Source organism: Xiphophorus couchianus, chromosome 7 (assembly GCF_001444195.1).
Source record: "Xiphophorus couchianus chromosome 7, X_couchianus-1.0, whole genome shotgun sequence".
Lineage (NCBI taxonomy): Eukaryota > Metazoa > Chordata > Actinopteri > Cyprinodontiformes > Poeciliidae > Xiphophorus > Xiphophorus couchianus.
The window spans coordinates 2,230,658-2,246,030 of NC_040234.1; the positions used below are offsets into that span (position 1 = coordinate 2,230,658).

The window sequence follows — 15,373 nt, forward strand, 5'->3', positions numbered from 1 at the left end:
AAGAACTTTTGACCTTTACAGTGAAACCTCCTTTAGCTGGTCAGAAGATGACTGCTCCTCCAACACTTCTGAGCCGTGAGCAAAGACCACAGGGGGAAGCAAGTTCCATGAAGCCATCACAAGTATTCATCACCTTAAAAAATCTCCCACTAACCAAGATCTGTCTGCAGCAGCACAGCCATCAAATAGTTTCCTCTTCTCTCAATCAACAAACAGCTAAAACTCCTCTTGCTCACGTTGTCCTTTCACATCATACTTTAATGGCTTTAATGGCTTTAATAAAAATAAATTAATTACTTTAAATACAAGAAAACATATTGTGCACAATCCTCAAGATTTTCCTCTGACATTAATCATGTCAGACAGACAGTGGAGTATCGTTCTGTGCACATGTGAACTTAACAGCTGTTACTGTCTCAGATCAGTATCACATCACGATCTCACACTTGTTCTGCAATCCCATATGGCCTCTTTCTTAATGTGCTTAATGTGCATCTAACCCCCAAATCAACTTATTTCCTGATAAACTGTCTAAACAGATTATCTGGGGCAATCTGTATGGTTCTGTGAACATTTTGACATTTTTGTGTAAATGTTTTAGTCCTGCATTATTTTTCCTAAAGCCGTCTCAGTTCTTCCGTCTTTGATCAAACGGTGTCTGAGCCGTTGAACTTTCCTGTTTGATTAAAACTGTGCGGCTTTTCGTCAGGCAGGATAGGTTTTCGTCACGCATCCCCACATTTGGGTATAAAAGCATCTCACTCAGACACATGGCTCCACCCACCTGGTGGTGAGTTAGGAGTTGGAATTAATAGTGGTAGTCGTAGTAAGAGTGTCGCCTTGGAGAACAGTGATCGATAGCATTAGTCTACTTTAAAAATGTGATGGATTTAATGTGATACACTTTTAATGGACTTTTAATGCAAGTTTTAGTACAACTTAGTATGACAACAGTCATGAAGTTGGTGACATTCATGAAAACTCCTTCATGTTTATGACAGTGTTATATCAGTCTTATGCACACTCCTTCAAATAAGGAAGGAATGATTGCTCTGAGTTTTACACAGTGTACATAAACATTTGCTTTCAAATGCAGAGTAAAAGACAAAATAGTCAGCAAATACCAATCCTTTTTCAAAGCAATTCTTTTTTCAAAGGTGATGCTTTTGTGGTTTATACCTGCACACCATTTTTGTTGTTTTAGACTTAATTAATCAACTTGTACTGTAAGTCAATGGTTTTCCTCTAGATTCTCCAGAAGTGAAGTCAGCTATGTGGTGTTTTGTTAGTCTTAAGAGACTGTTAACAAGATACTGCTTTACTGTTTCACAGATCAAAATGCAGACATAATGAGTCTGAAAAAAAAAGATTCTTCAGGAGTTCATCCTGTTGTCTTTGGCTTCCAGTAATGTGTTGGATTTCACTGTCTCCTTCACATTAGGAATCTACACAAACACTACACAGCTTGCCCTGACATTCTGATGCACATTTACAAATCTTCTTATGCCCAGATTTGATCATCTGCAAAATCCAAATCCAAAGTGAAATCTCATTATTTGGACGCCAGAACAGGAGTTAAGAAAAACAAAGCAAAATACTTCTTGAAATTAGAAACTAAAAAAAGATCTGAACATGCTTTTTATTTGTTTAATGTTTTGTGAATTAGGTTACTTAGTTTGCTTGGTACAATAATCAGGACTCACTGCAGAATCAACTGTTTATTGACATAATAAACAGCTCAATTCTCGTGGGTTTATCTCAGATTTTGAAGCCAAAATATCCCAGGAAACTCAAATGGCTTGAATTTGAATTGAGTCAATTCATCAACATGAGCTTTTTTGTCCTGTCTAACAAGATTCCATGATGCGTCCGATGGAGCCGATCCGCATGTCCATGGGGCCCGTTCCCATGTCCCTCATTCTCCGGTACTCTCCGGGTCTCAGGTACAGCATCCTGCCTCTGAAGCTGGGCTGCTCATACAGCAGCCAGTGTCCATCCATCACATGGACGGACTGGCAGTCGGACATGCGGTAACGCTCCTGGATGGAGTCGCAGTCGTCCATCAGCTCGTTCATCTGACCACTAAAGTTCTCCCTCTCGTAGATCCTCATCCTGAATGGACCTCTGTGCTGTGAGAGAAAGCACGATTGCTTTCAGGAAACATTTTACCCACAGTGCAAGTTGAATTAAAACAGGCATGGAGAAGAATAATATCCTTCTAATTAAAGGTCAGTTAGAAGCATAGAATATTGAATGATTAGTTGACAACATATAAAATACACAGGAGAACATAGCAATGTGTGTGTCTTGTGTTGTAAGAGAGACCTCAAAATGTGATTCTCATGAGAAAGTTCTTTAACCTTACATACGCATAAGACGATGCAGAGTGTGATTATGGGTTGTTACCATGGGGATCATTCGGCAGGAGCGGATGCAGTCGCTCATGCTCATCCCCATGAGCCGCTGGTTGTCAGGGTACTCTCCTCGCCTCACCAGCATCTGGTGGCCCATGAAATTGGAGCGTTCGTAGACCATGAAGCAGCCGCTTTCCACCCTGCAGGAGTTGCAGCGGCTCAGGTATGAGGTGAGCTCTGCACAGTCGCTGCTGGTCTCATAGGAACGACCCTGGAAGTTCTTTTCCTCATAAAAGATTATCTGGAAACAAAAAATGGTTTCAGAAATGATCTGGTAGGAAATGATCTGCTTATGTTGTAACAAACACCCAAAGTGCTCTCTTACTCTGCCCATTTTGGTAGTCAGTCCTGTCCCTGATTGCACTGGTACTTGGGCAACGCAAACTCTGTCACTTTTATACGCATCATTGTGGTTAAATGATCTATGGAGCCATTGTTTTGAATATCTTACTCAGCAGGGTAGCGTACAGGGCTATAATGATTGCTAAATCGCTCTCTAAATGGTTATTATTCCAGTGTGTATGCATCTGGTGCAGTGCCAACTGCAGCGGCTGCCCTATGGGGTACAGGTGGGTGACAACAGAAACTTTATCAGCTGGGACTCTGCTGTCAGCAGGATAAAAAGAACTGTAAGAAATTCAAATAATAAGTCCATAGTCTGAATTTATAGTCTCATTATTTCTGTTATAGTTACAAACATGAACATGCTTATGTTTTTATTTTATGTCAACTCTACATCATTTTATTCAGTGCAGTATTTCATGGTCTCTTCTACATGTAACTAATTTGATCTGTCAGCCTAGTAAAACATTTAGTTTAGTCTGCAAAAGATATTGAGAAAGACAGACTACACCCTTATGTGCATAGTCAAATCAGTCGTCAGCAGCAACCACAAAGTTCAGTGTTAGAACTAGTGTCAAAAATCTTTGGTACAGGAAATAGAAGTAAAATAGGGACAGGATTCTAAGCACTTTGGGTTGACAGTTCAGAGATGCAAACAGAGTGAAAAAGAGGTGAAGCGAGTTCAATTAGGTTGGAATGGGAGAAACACTCAGGTGTGGTAAAAGGGTGTCAGCAAGAATAAAAGGGTAGGTGTATAAGTTACCTGTCCAAATTACTTTGCGTTACTATTTTCTTTTGTAATGTAATTTTATCTCCTCTCAGCGTTGAGTTTCTATACGGCAGCAGCAGCAGATAACAGAAATGTGAGCAATGGAGGGAGATGTGCATTTTGTTGCTGGAAAACCAGGAACTATTTTGAGTTTCTGTCGCCACGTCAAATTATTATAAGCAGTTTGGGGCTTGTTTCTTTCTAAAGTCGCTTGCAAATTTAATGAGTCGCGGGTTACCCTATTTAGGACTTGTTTTTGAACATGAAGTTACTTATTTGGGCTTGGAAATAATCAGAGACACATAATAAGCCCCAGAATTTGTCTGACAACCAGTTAGAGTTAGTCACTCTCCTTGTCCATCATTTCCTGGATGATCCGTCCCGCTGTGTCTTTGTGTGAATGACGTCGAGCTTTGCGTTGCACTCCAGAAAACTGCAAACATCGATATGAACAGCGCAATAAACGTGAAAACAGCCACGAATGAACGAGTCCGTAAAGTTGCTCAACTAAATGTCATTATAATTATTAATATTAAGATAAGTGTCACAAATCTGTGCAGTGGGACATCTGAGTTGTACAGCCACAGGAGGAGCGCTGTGCGCTGCGCTCTGACTGCAAACGCAGGGCTGGGATCTGGAGCAGGGAGAGGGGGAGACTCTAAAATCCTACTTAGAGTTTTCCAGACAATAATGAAACACACAAAAACATGCAAAAAATTACTAAAGTTTTTTTTTCTACTGTTGTAACCATTAAACAATCTCCCCTTTAGTACAACCATATAAGTAGAGACACATAATTGATGTTACCATCATACAGTAACTTGCAATTTCGTATTGACAAAGTTCAATGTAATTTTCACAGGTGGCAGAACATTATTGTGAACAGCTGCTGAAAGTAATTTTTAGTTACTTTCAGCAGCTAAAGTTTTTAATGTAACTTTTAATGTACTTTCCAAATCAAGTAATTGGTAAACTAATAAGTTACTTTTTCAAGGAGTAATCAGTAATGTGATTAAAGTTACGTTTTCAAAGTAACTATGCCATCAGTGATCATAACAGCATAAAAGCATAGCATAAAATTATTGCTAAGAACTGGTGAAAGAAAATGAAGCTTTCTGTTTAATATTGTAATATCTTCAGATGATCTTGCAGTGGTAATAACAACAAAGTGCTTAAGAACTATTAAGGAAATCTTAAAATCAAACACAAAACAAAATGGTAGCCAGTCAAGATATCCAAAATGGAGACTATTTTCTTATTGTTAGTAAAGAAATCTGACTGCAACATTTTCAGCTACAGCTTGCTTAATGCTGCAGTAGGTAGCTTTGTATAAAAATGCTTTTTTTTTCTTTTTTACATATTGGTTAAAACTGTCACTATGTCCTGACAGATCATCTGTGAAACAATCAAGCTCCTGAGACCTTCTCCATGTGGTCCTACTGCCATCTGCAGAAACACTCAGCTCCCTATCAGAAAGAGCCAATCAGAGCCAGACGACCTTAGCAGTGTCCATCACCCTCGAGTTCTCTATGCTACAGCTCCTTCCCCACAGCACAGCCTGTCATAAATACTAAGGCTAGTTAGCATAGCTATTGATGATCGTGGATACCCTGTTCCCCTGTAACAGTAGTTTTTCTTTTCCCCCATTAGCACAACTGAAGCAAACCAAGTGAGTAGTGTGTACGTAAGCTTGACTGATAGTGCTAAGACCCGCCTCCAGGCTTTGATTGGTTGTTTCTGAACATGTATTTCAGCAGAGGCAGATCTTCACAGTTTATCTGTCTCATGTTATTGTTTCACAACATAGTGTCAATTTTAACAAATATGTAATTTTTTATTTTTTTATTTTGTTAAGTTATTACTGCAGATTTAGGTTTTTGTAGCAGCTGGTGACATCAAAAGATTTTCCCTTCTAGAATTTAAAATAGTTTGTAACATATAGAAAAAAATATATATAAAAAATATATAGCATAACTTTCACAACCTACACACACACACACAATTGATTGAATGATAAAACTACAAGTCAGTGTTTGATGTATGTTTTATTTGACTCATGGACACATGACTGTTCTGCCTCAGCAGGAATCCATAATGCGCCTGACAGAGCTGAGCCTCATGCCGCTGTGCCCCAGCTCCCTCATGCTCCTGTACTCTCCAGGCTTCATGTACATCATCCTGCCTCTGTAGTGAGGCTGCTCGTACATCAGCCAGTGGCCGTCCATCACGCTGCAGGACTGGCAGTCAGACATGCGGTAGCGGTCCACGATGTTGTCACAGTCGTCCACCAGCTCGTGGCTTTGACCAAGGAAGTTCTCCCTCTCAAAGATGCGCATCCTGAAAGAACCTCTGTGCTGTTTGGATGAACCCAAAGGGAACTCAGTGTGACACATAGCAATGATCTTGCCCATATTCACTTTGTTAAAGTATCAAAAGCATAACTTAAATTAAATGAAATTTCTAACACTAAGTTACTAACTATCATCTAGGATGTTTTCAGTGTATACCTGGGGAATTAAACGGCAAGATCGGATGGAGTCACTCATGCCAAAAGACCCATAGTCGGAATATTCCCCCCTTCTCAGGAAATACTGATTTCCCAGGAAGTTGGGACGGTCGTACACGACAAAGCAGCCGCTCTCCACCCTGCAGGAGTGACACTTGTTCAGGAAGGAGGACATGTCAGAGCAGTCGCTCATGCACTCATAGTGGCGACCCTGGAAGTTCCTCTCCTCGTAGAAGATAATCTAGAAAACAAAGAGAAGCGTTGAATGAACATGTTGTCGTTCTCTGTGATTTTATCACTTGTCTGCATTGCTTCTCTGCACTGTACATCCTAAACAGTTCTCTGGTGAACTCTCTACCCACCTTGCCCATGTTTGATGTGCGTTTGTGGGATTCTGTCCAACAACCTGCAGCTGCCAGGCGGCTTTTATACTTTATACGGGCTGTTAGAGGGTTTTGTTATTTAAATTATCTGGAAGCTGATGAATAAGCAGCTCTGCGATCGCGGTTAATTTCATTTGTGCCATCATGATTCAGGACAAAGACAGGGGAAACGAGTGAAAGACACGTAGAAGACCTGAGCTAAATATTTGCAAGACTACAGGATATATAAGAGGAATTTTCATCATATTTAAACAGCAATATTTGATTTGGATTGAAGTTTTAAGTTTAGTAGTTTTATATGTTAAACATTTCCAATGCTTCTACAGCAGAAAACACAAAGGAAAAAAAATGCTAGTTAGTGATAAAAGATTTTTAGCTGTTTTAACAAAGAAAATAAACTTTTTGTTTATGACCTATTAATAAGTTTGTGACCAACTTACTGTGACAAGCTGACAAAAGAAAAGCAAAATCTTTATGAAGTTTCCAAGTTAGGCAAAATTCACTTTGCATCAACAGAAAAAAACCTTGACATGAGAAATATATAATTAATAACCCAAAGCCACAGAAAGGAACTGAGCAATTTTCAGTCTTTATTTAAGGCCTTTCAGTCAAAACGGCTTTCTGCGGGTCTTGATCGAACATTAACAATCTATTGGTATTCAGTTGGTTTTACTTTTCTGTTTTACATTTTCAATAAAAGGGTTTGTCAAATGTCATCATCATTTTAAATGTGAATTTATGCTGCATTCCGTTTGATGTCTGAGCTGGGAAATTACAACTTCCCAGTCAGACAAATTAACTGGAGCGTCATCTGAAGTCAGAATTCCCACTGGTAAAGTGAGCTCAATTCCGGCTACCTCCAGCCTTGTAAGACTTGTAAGACTGACTTCACATTTCAACATGGACGCTCCTCGCATCAACAGTTTAAAATGTGGTGGAAGCATGTTTATTATAGACACTGTAACACTGCAGGACTGGGGTCCTGGAGTACTAGTAGATCTACAAATAATTAAAGTATTGCATAAAAGTGCAATATTTCTTTTTTTTTCCCCCCAAAGAGTTTTTGCAGCGCTAGTGGCTCATATTTTTTGTGACAGTAGGCAGACAGGAGAAGACATGCGGCAAAGGTCACCGGGAGTCGAACCCTCGACGTCCTCGCCGAGGACTAAGGCCTTCAAACGTGGGGCGTGCTAAACCCCTGCGCCACCACAGCACGCCAGAAAAATGCAATATTTCTTGCCTGTCCTCTCAGAAAGTGAAACTGCTCATATTTCAAGCTTTTAGTTTTTACTTTTTTGCATTTTTAATGATTGTGGTGTACACCCAAACTTCAGTGTCTCAGAAAATGACAGCATCACATTGGAGTGAGAGTCTTTCAAAGGCTCAGGAAACCTTTGTAGGTATTTTGAGTTAATTAGCTGATTAGCTACAGCAGATCATATGAAAAGCTGAAGCATGAGTTATTGCTAAATACAGATTCATTCAAAATCAGTGATTTGTGAAATCTTTGGCTTGTAACATAAAATGTTGTCAAAATCTCCTTTAACCTAATTCTTGCTGGTGCAGCCACTCAAACAGTTTCCCAAAACCTTCCAGGGATTTCATTGTTTTCAGAGTGATGCATGTGTAATACTTCTGGGATGTCCTTCAGTTTAAAAGCCCAGGAACTGGTAATGTTTTCATAGAAGATGAATTATGGTCAGGAGCCATTTTGAAAGTTTCACCAAATAAATATTTCATGGTGCCATCACATGTGTATGAACTGGTTTATCTTAAGATCTGTAAAAACAAGTTTAACATTTAGAAAGTCTTGAACAGCAGTGGATTTTTCTGTTCAATTCTTACAATCAAGTGAGCAACAATCTCATACTGACTTCATACTGCTTTAGAACGATCAAAGAAAAAGAAAAAAAAGACACCATCTTCATTACTGCAGAATTTATCACACACTTTATACCAACAGGGCCTTTATAGGGTTGGCATTACATTGATTTGGCACTTGTTTGATCAGGGGTTATCACATGTGGACAAAGGGAAATCAAACTTGACCAAACCATTTTGTTGATATGCAAATCGGGCTAATTTGAATAACAAAGCTTTGCCCTGTCTGCAGATTGTTAGATTATTTTGACACTAATCTTATCTCTACATTTCCTCACATACAAGTTTTTCCCTTGAAGACAAGACCTTCCAAGCCGGGTGCTGTATGAGCGGCCCAGTACACCTTGAGAGCCAACACTGGATGGGATTCAGAGAGAGCATCCAGTCATGTCACTGAACACTGAGGGTTAACTGTGTGCCAAAGAGTGCACCAACGTAGCAATATTCACTGAAAGCCTAGGAGACAAACAGGAAGGATAAAAGAGAATAAAAATGTTAAAATATTGCAGATCTGATTCAGCTACACATTTTCCTGATCTCTTACTCATGTCTTCCACATGTACAGAAAGTCCTGGAAGATCCATCCATCCATCCATTTTCTGTTCACCCTTTGTCCTTAATGGGGTAGGGAGGGTTGCTGGTGCCTATCTCCAGACGAGAGGCGGGGGTCACCCTGGACAGGTCGCCAGTCTGTCGCAGGGCAACACAGAGACAGACAGGACAAACAACCACGCACACACACACTCACACCTAGGGAGAATTTAGAGAGACCAGTTAACCTGACAGTCATGTTTTTGGACTGTGGGAGGAAGCCGGAGTACCCGGAGAGAACCCACGCATGCACAGGGAGAACATGCAAACTCCATGCAGAAAGACCCCGGCCGGGAATCGAACCCAGGATCTTCTTGCTGCAAGGCAGGATTCTATAGGTCATGCAGCAGAGTGTGCTGAGGACTGCCCATCGATTTATCAGTTCTTTAAGTTCATTGTCCGTGGAGATGGACGGGACTTGGGTCCTCTACGATCAGCCCAACTATCGGCGACACCAAAACTTTCTAGAACGTGTTGAGTACCCAAACTACATACACTGGGGCACCAACTCCCCTGCAGCTGGATCCTTGCGCATGATCACAGAGTTTCTGTGGTCCCTCAATTAACGTTTTTTTTTTTTTTATTATTATTATTGTCATCATCAATTCATTTCCTCTTGACATACCCAGTGTGTTAGCTGAGGTGGTATCATAGTTTTTACAATAACAATACATTGATTAATTTTCATCTAAATCATTGTCTCGTACAAATGAATGAACAGGAAGTCTTATGCTTTGATAGTAGTTCTGAAGCGAGCCATAAAATTAAACTGCACAACCTGCACAAGCTCAGATGTGTTTGGATGTAGCTGGTTGTGATTCTTGGCACTGCCACGCTACTGTTGTGTGTTGTGAGATAATTCAATGAGTAAGAACAAAAGGTAGACTCTAGACAAATATTTGAATTGTAATAAGTGTTACATGTCCTGCTAACCCCGCATTTGTTAGTATTGTTCCTGCCACGTATAAAGACTACTCTGTTCGTTAGCGACTGCAGTATTTTAAACTCTACAAATGGAGAAGGTGGGACAGTCATGGAGGGAACTAACTCCTGTTCAAACCATTGATGATTTTAAATCAGACCTCTGATAGGAAATGTGTTTGCAATGGATGCGTCTGTTTGTCTTTTTTTCAGATTGTGTTTTATGAAGGTCAGGACTTCCAGGGAAAGTCCTACGACTGCAAAGGGGACTCAGCAGACCTGTACAGCTACATCCGCCGATGCAACTCTGTGAAGGTGCAGGCCGGCTGGTGGGTCCTGTATGAGCGCAACAACTTCTCAGGTTACCAGTATATAATTGGCCCTGGGGAGTATACTGGCTACGGTCAATGGATGGGATTTAATGACTGTGTCAGATCCTGCAAGATAATCAGAAACGTGAGTCTCCAGAAAACACAGCACCGTAAAACACACCTTGTACATTCAACTACTAAACACACTTCTTTTGCTATTTTCAGTGCAAGGGCCCATTCAAGCTCAAGCTATATGGACGACCAAACTTTAATGGTACGACTCTGGAGGTGACAGATAATATGAATTCCTTGCGAGAAAAATGGTCATGTCAAGTCATGTCCTGCAAGGTCCTCCAGGGTTCCTGGGTGTTCTATGAACACCCCAACTTCACTGGTCGGCAGTACCTGCTGGAGAAAGGGGAGTATGGAAGTCCTGCTGAGTGGGGAGCCTTGACTGCGACTGTTGTTTCCATCAGGAGAGTCATGGAGCTGCCAAAATCAGACAGCTAAAACTCCTCATTATGTGTTCCAATAAAGGCCATCATCTCTAACACTTTCTGTTCCCGTGGTTATTTATCTGTTTAAATGAGTTGCACAGTGGAACCGCTGGGAGCACTGCTGTCTGATAGCAAGAAACAGGTTTATGGATGGATTGGATGATAATTTTCAATTTATTGAAATGTATCTCCGATTAACTGGCGACCTATCCAGGGTGACCCCGCTTCTGACCTGTAAGGTAATTGCTGCTAGCTAGTCTGAAGGAGCTGAAGGAGGGAGTTGCAAGGGAGGGAAGCAAAAGCTCAGAAGCTCCAAAACTGCAGTTCTGAGGAGGAACTGTATCTCGAAGGCGGTGCTACGTCCACCCAGATGTTTTCCACAGCTGAGTGGTTGCCATGAGAGATTGAAGGGTTTCTCATACATCCACGAAAGAGTCAAGGCAACACTCCATGTATGTTTAAGATAAGAGAATAACATGATGTAAAGCTTCATGCCGGTCATCTTATTTTCCAGAGATCTCACACTGCACATTATGATGGAGGAAGGAGAAGGCTTAAATGTCTTCATTTCACTGCTGCTCTACATCCACATTGTCTATAATTAATTCATCAGGGATTAGAGGATCTCAATTCCAGCATCACTTCTTATTAACTAGTAAACAGATGTCTTGTTCCTATGGTTACACATTATAGGAGGGACATGAAACAGTATAGGCAAAAATCAATAAAGAAGTAGAGCTTTCCATAAAGAAAGAAAATCATAAATCATTTTTGTGAGTTAGTGACATGTTGCACTTATTGTGCTGTAATAATTGTTTAATTGTCATTTTCATCATTTTTCAAACCTTCAACCTGAACCTTCAAGATTATGAAAATGATGCGTACATGTAATTTAAAATGAAATTCATAACACATACACCATACTCTTTTGTAGTTTACCTGGTAGTGTAGTGTTCAGTGTCATGGCGACAATAGTGACGTCACACTGGGTGTGAGACAAATACGTATATGTTTGGATCATAATCACCTTTTATTATTGGACATTTTATTGCAGAAATAATGCAATCAATGCATAACTTTGCTCATCCAGTTTGATTGGAACCAACTAAAGGTGCTGCCTTACAGACAGTTTCTGACCAAACATCTGACCTGTAGTGACCACCTGAACAGAACAGAGTCAGTGGAAACGTTGGACTTCATCTCACTTTGTGGGACAAAAAGAAAACGTTAAGGGTCACCATTTGTCAATTTATACTGTACCTGTCCAGAAACAGGTACAGTTAATGATTAAAATTATGTAAAATGACATATTAAATGTGAGATATTAGTTATCTCACGTTTAATACATGTGAGATATTAAACAACTTCTATGAGTCACTTTGAAATTGAACTTCTGAAGCTTTCTAAACATGATAATGAAGGTTAAAGGTGAAAGCACATGGCCAAGCACCTGCCTTGTGTGAGTGCTTGTAATGTTAAAGGTCACAATGGGGCTCTGTGTGTGTGGGGTGTGTGTGTGTGTGTGCGTGTGTTGGCATGAGCCGGTGAGGGTCAGAGCCCAACTAAGCCTGTGGACAAAGAGGAGGCTCCTGCTGATGACTCAGTGGGATTTGTGAGGCTGGAACATGCCAGCTGCTGTTTGTGCTGATGCTCATGATGCTGGAACAACACAGTGACCCCAACAACACAAAGGGAGCGCAGCCAGCTGGGCGCATTCACCTCACCGCTTTTTTGTTTGAAAGATGCTCTTCATGGGAAACGGCAGACTAGAAGGGGGGAGAGGGGACGAAGGGGACCAGCGGCTTTCAAATACAACCTTGAGCTACTGAGCGCCCTCTTGTGATTCATGTGTGGTGCAACGTCTGCAAAGCCATGTTATAAAGTGACAGTGAAACTATGCTATAGACTCAACTAATTTCAAAAGTAAAAGTCTACAAATTGAGTTCAGCTGCTTAGTATATAAAACGGAGACACACATTTCTGAATTAATGAGGAACAAATTATAAAACAAATTGTCAACATGCTGCATCACAGCCCACATGTTCCACATCGCTGTGCCACGCTGCATAAAAGCATGTAGGATATAACGTTTTTATTATAACAACATTTTAACAGTTTGGAATTAAACAGTAAGAGATAAGAAAATAGATCACATGTACTGGGAAAAGTACTTTATACAGGGGAAATTCTTAAAGTGCTTATTCCCCCATACATTTTAGCATAGCATTTGTGAAAACAGAAAATCCTGAAAAACATTTCTATGTTGTGTTTTATGTTATTTTAAAGAAACTTTTATTAGTTTCTTTAAAAAAAAGTTAATGAAATGTGAATAAACTGCAGGATCATGGGTGAAAACTTTTGTTGGGATCAAACTGGTCTGACTGAAATGTGTGTAGTGAACAGCTAAACTCCTGTTTTGTACTTTTTGTGAGTATGATTGTTTGAAATACGTCTGAGTGGTCAACACCCCAAAGGTCAGACAGTTCATAACAAGTCTGTTAGAGAAACAGACAGACATCATAACAGGACGTCAAGCAGGGACAGTGAGAGCTTTTCAGGCTGCGGGTTCAACGCTCAGTGACATCGAGGTGCACATGTACACAAAGACAAAGAAGGAGGAGAAGCATTGACCTTACAATTGAAAAATGACAAAAAATAAATTTGCTTAATGGAAACACAGCAATTTCAAAAACATGTTTTTTGCTAAAAGGTTTTTTGCTAAGAGGTGCTTCGGGTGTATCAAAACAAATGTATTTTGCAAAACTGCAATAACAGTTTACCAGCGTTGCACTGAGAAGTAGCTCCTATAATGAGCTCAGCAGATGTGCAGTTCCACCAGGTGTTTGCTAATTGCTGCTGGCTAGTCTGAAGGAGTCGTGGGGCAGGAGAGGTGGAATGTGGACTTTTTTTTGGAAAATCCAGCCCTGAGGAGGAGCAACGCCTCGAAGTCAGGGCTCTGTTCCACCAGCCCTTTTGCACAGCTGTTTGGTTGTCATGGAGATTAAGGGATTTCTCAAACATGCATGAAAGAATCCAGACAACGCTCCTGGTATGATTTTGCTGAGGGAGTAACATAACATGATGTAAAGCTCCAAACAGCCGATGTTACATAACACTGCCTCTTTAATGGAGCATTTATTTGCACCCTGATTTGTTTTGTGTAAGTAATGAAAAAGAAATGAGAAATGACAAAAGAATGAGGACAAATCAGAAAGAGGAAATGGAAAAGCTCCCTCTAATCGCGGTTAAGGAGATGAATTTCCCTGAAGTCTCTTGTCAGCCTTCTGTCCTCTGAGGAGGCCCACTGTGGAGAGGTGGTGTACCTGTGATGTGGCGTCCTGCCAGGGACAGAATCAGACATCAGATGTCCTCACAGCCGCCCTCACACACCTGTCACTCAGCCAGCACATGCTCACTTGTTCACACCTTCAGCGTGTGCAGCTGGTGCTCACACAGACCTGCTGGGAACTTCAGGGTTCAGAGAAAAAAAACACTGAATCAGACTCTGACTTCTGCCTTGCTTTTAAATGCTACATTCTTTCAATGTGGTTTTACTCCTTCTGTCTTAACTCTGACCTATTTAAATTCTTCTTCAACATATCACTTGGGTATGACATCACAAGTGGGAGGACAAATGTCACTGTCCTTTACAAAGATGATTTTACCATGTGTCACAATGCCTCTGGACAAACCCAAAATATACAAATGTGGTGCAGAAATAATAATAAAAAAGTCCAAATTAAGGATGGTGCATGTATCATGTATTAGTTAGTTTTACTTGCTGTTACGTCAGACAGCTGATGGTTATTTTGCATAGTTTCTGCTCAGAATGCTTGGTGTCTTTCTAACTTCAACAACTTCAATTTCACAAGCCAACACATCATTTTGTGTTTAATCAGCTGCATGAAAATGTCAGAACATGTTGTAATATTCTTGTGAACATTGCACATTATGAAATTATCTTCTGAACAACTTTGTAAGGTGTAAAAGTTATGTAGAATAAAAATGTCTGCTGAACTGTTATACATTTCTTCTTTTACAGCTCTTTTAGATTCATTATTTCTGAGTGCAGTAAGCTGGACCTCTGTTTTGTTTCTTAAAATATACATTTCCACCTATGAGACATAATATGAGGACCTGATTGTGTGTTGGTTCCTCGTTCCTCTCTGTTCGGTTGCATTGAGATACAATAAGTCACACGCTGGATGTTGTGCTACTCAAACCAATATCCTGATTAAAGAGGCCTCAGCCATAAGGTGCACATGCTACACTGAATGCTACACTGAATGCTACACTGAATGCTACACTGAATGCTACACTGAATGCCACAAAACTGCTATACCAAAAAACACTGAATGCTGAAATTGAAATGAATTACTATTTTCAGGATGTGCAAATAACACAACCTTGCAGAATTTTTCTGGGAATAGTTCATGTCAACATTCATTAAACATTTATACATTTACAATATTTTTTTAAATGTTAATTAAGTTGTCTTTTTAGGTAAAACGTAAAAAATTGTTAACTTTATTCCACAGTTAAAAAATAAATGAAGTTGATTTTTTTTTTTTTTTAGTTTACATTTGATCGTCTTTTCCAAATGAAAGCAACACACTGACAGAGTGGTTTAGGCTGGGATCAGCACCAAGGAAGAAGAGATGCTTTGCGTCACAACTTTTGCTAACTAAAAGAGAAAATAAACCTGTCTCAGTCAGTGTGCGAATATGTTTGACATATTGTAATATTTTAGTTACTCAC

The 15,373-nt window shown here is 40.1% G+C and overlaps 3 protein-coding genes across 3 annotated transcripts; 1 reads left to right on the top strand and 2 right to left on the bottom strand.

Moving 5' to 3' along the window:
• Window positions 1-1,621: 1,621 nt before the first annotated feature.
• crygm5 (crystallin, gamma M5) lies at window positions 1,622-2,809 on the bottom strand. Its single transcript, XM_028023782.1, has 3 exons — window positions 2,740-2,809; window positions 2,407-2,655; window positions 1,622-2,129 (listed from the first exon to the last, which is right to left on the bottom strand). Exons 1-3 carry the CDS (start codon window positions 2,746-2,748, stop codon window positions 1,848-1,850), a joined length of 540 nt encoding a protein of 179 aa, XP_027879583.1. The 5' UTR covers window positions 2,749-2,809; the 3' UTR covers window positions 1,622-1,847.
• Window positions 2,810-5,551: 2,742 nt separating this feature from the next.
• Window positions 5,552-6,441, bottom strand: LOC114148462 (gamma-crystallin M3-like). Its single transcript, XM_028023789.1, has 3 exons — window positions 6,394-6,441; window positions 6,033-6,272; window positions 5,552-5,879 (listed from the first exon to the last, which is right to left on the bottom strand). Exons 1-3 carry the CDS (start codon window positions 6,400-6,402, stop codon window positions 5,604-5,606), a joined length of 525 nt encoding a protein of 174 aa, XP_027879590.1. The 5' UTR covers window positions 6,403-6,441; the 3' UTR covers window positions 5,552-5,603.
• A 3,404-nt stretch (window positions 6,442-9,845) lies between these two features.
• On the top strand, window positions 9,846-10,669 carry LOC114148457 (gamma-crystallin 2-like). The gene is made up of 3 exons (XM_028023784.1): window positions 9,846-9,908; window positions 10,021-10,263; window positions 10,344-10,669. Exons 1-3 carry the CDS (start codon window positions 9,900-9,902, stop codon window positions 10,626-10,628), a joined length of 537 nt encoding a protein of 178 aa, XP_027879585.1. The 5' UTR covers window positions 9,846-9,899; the 3' UTR covers window positions 10,629-10,669.
• Window positions 10,670-15,373: the final 4,704 nt, after the last annotated feature.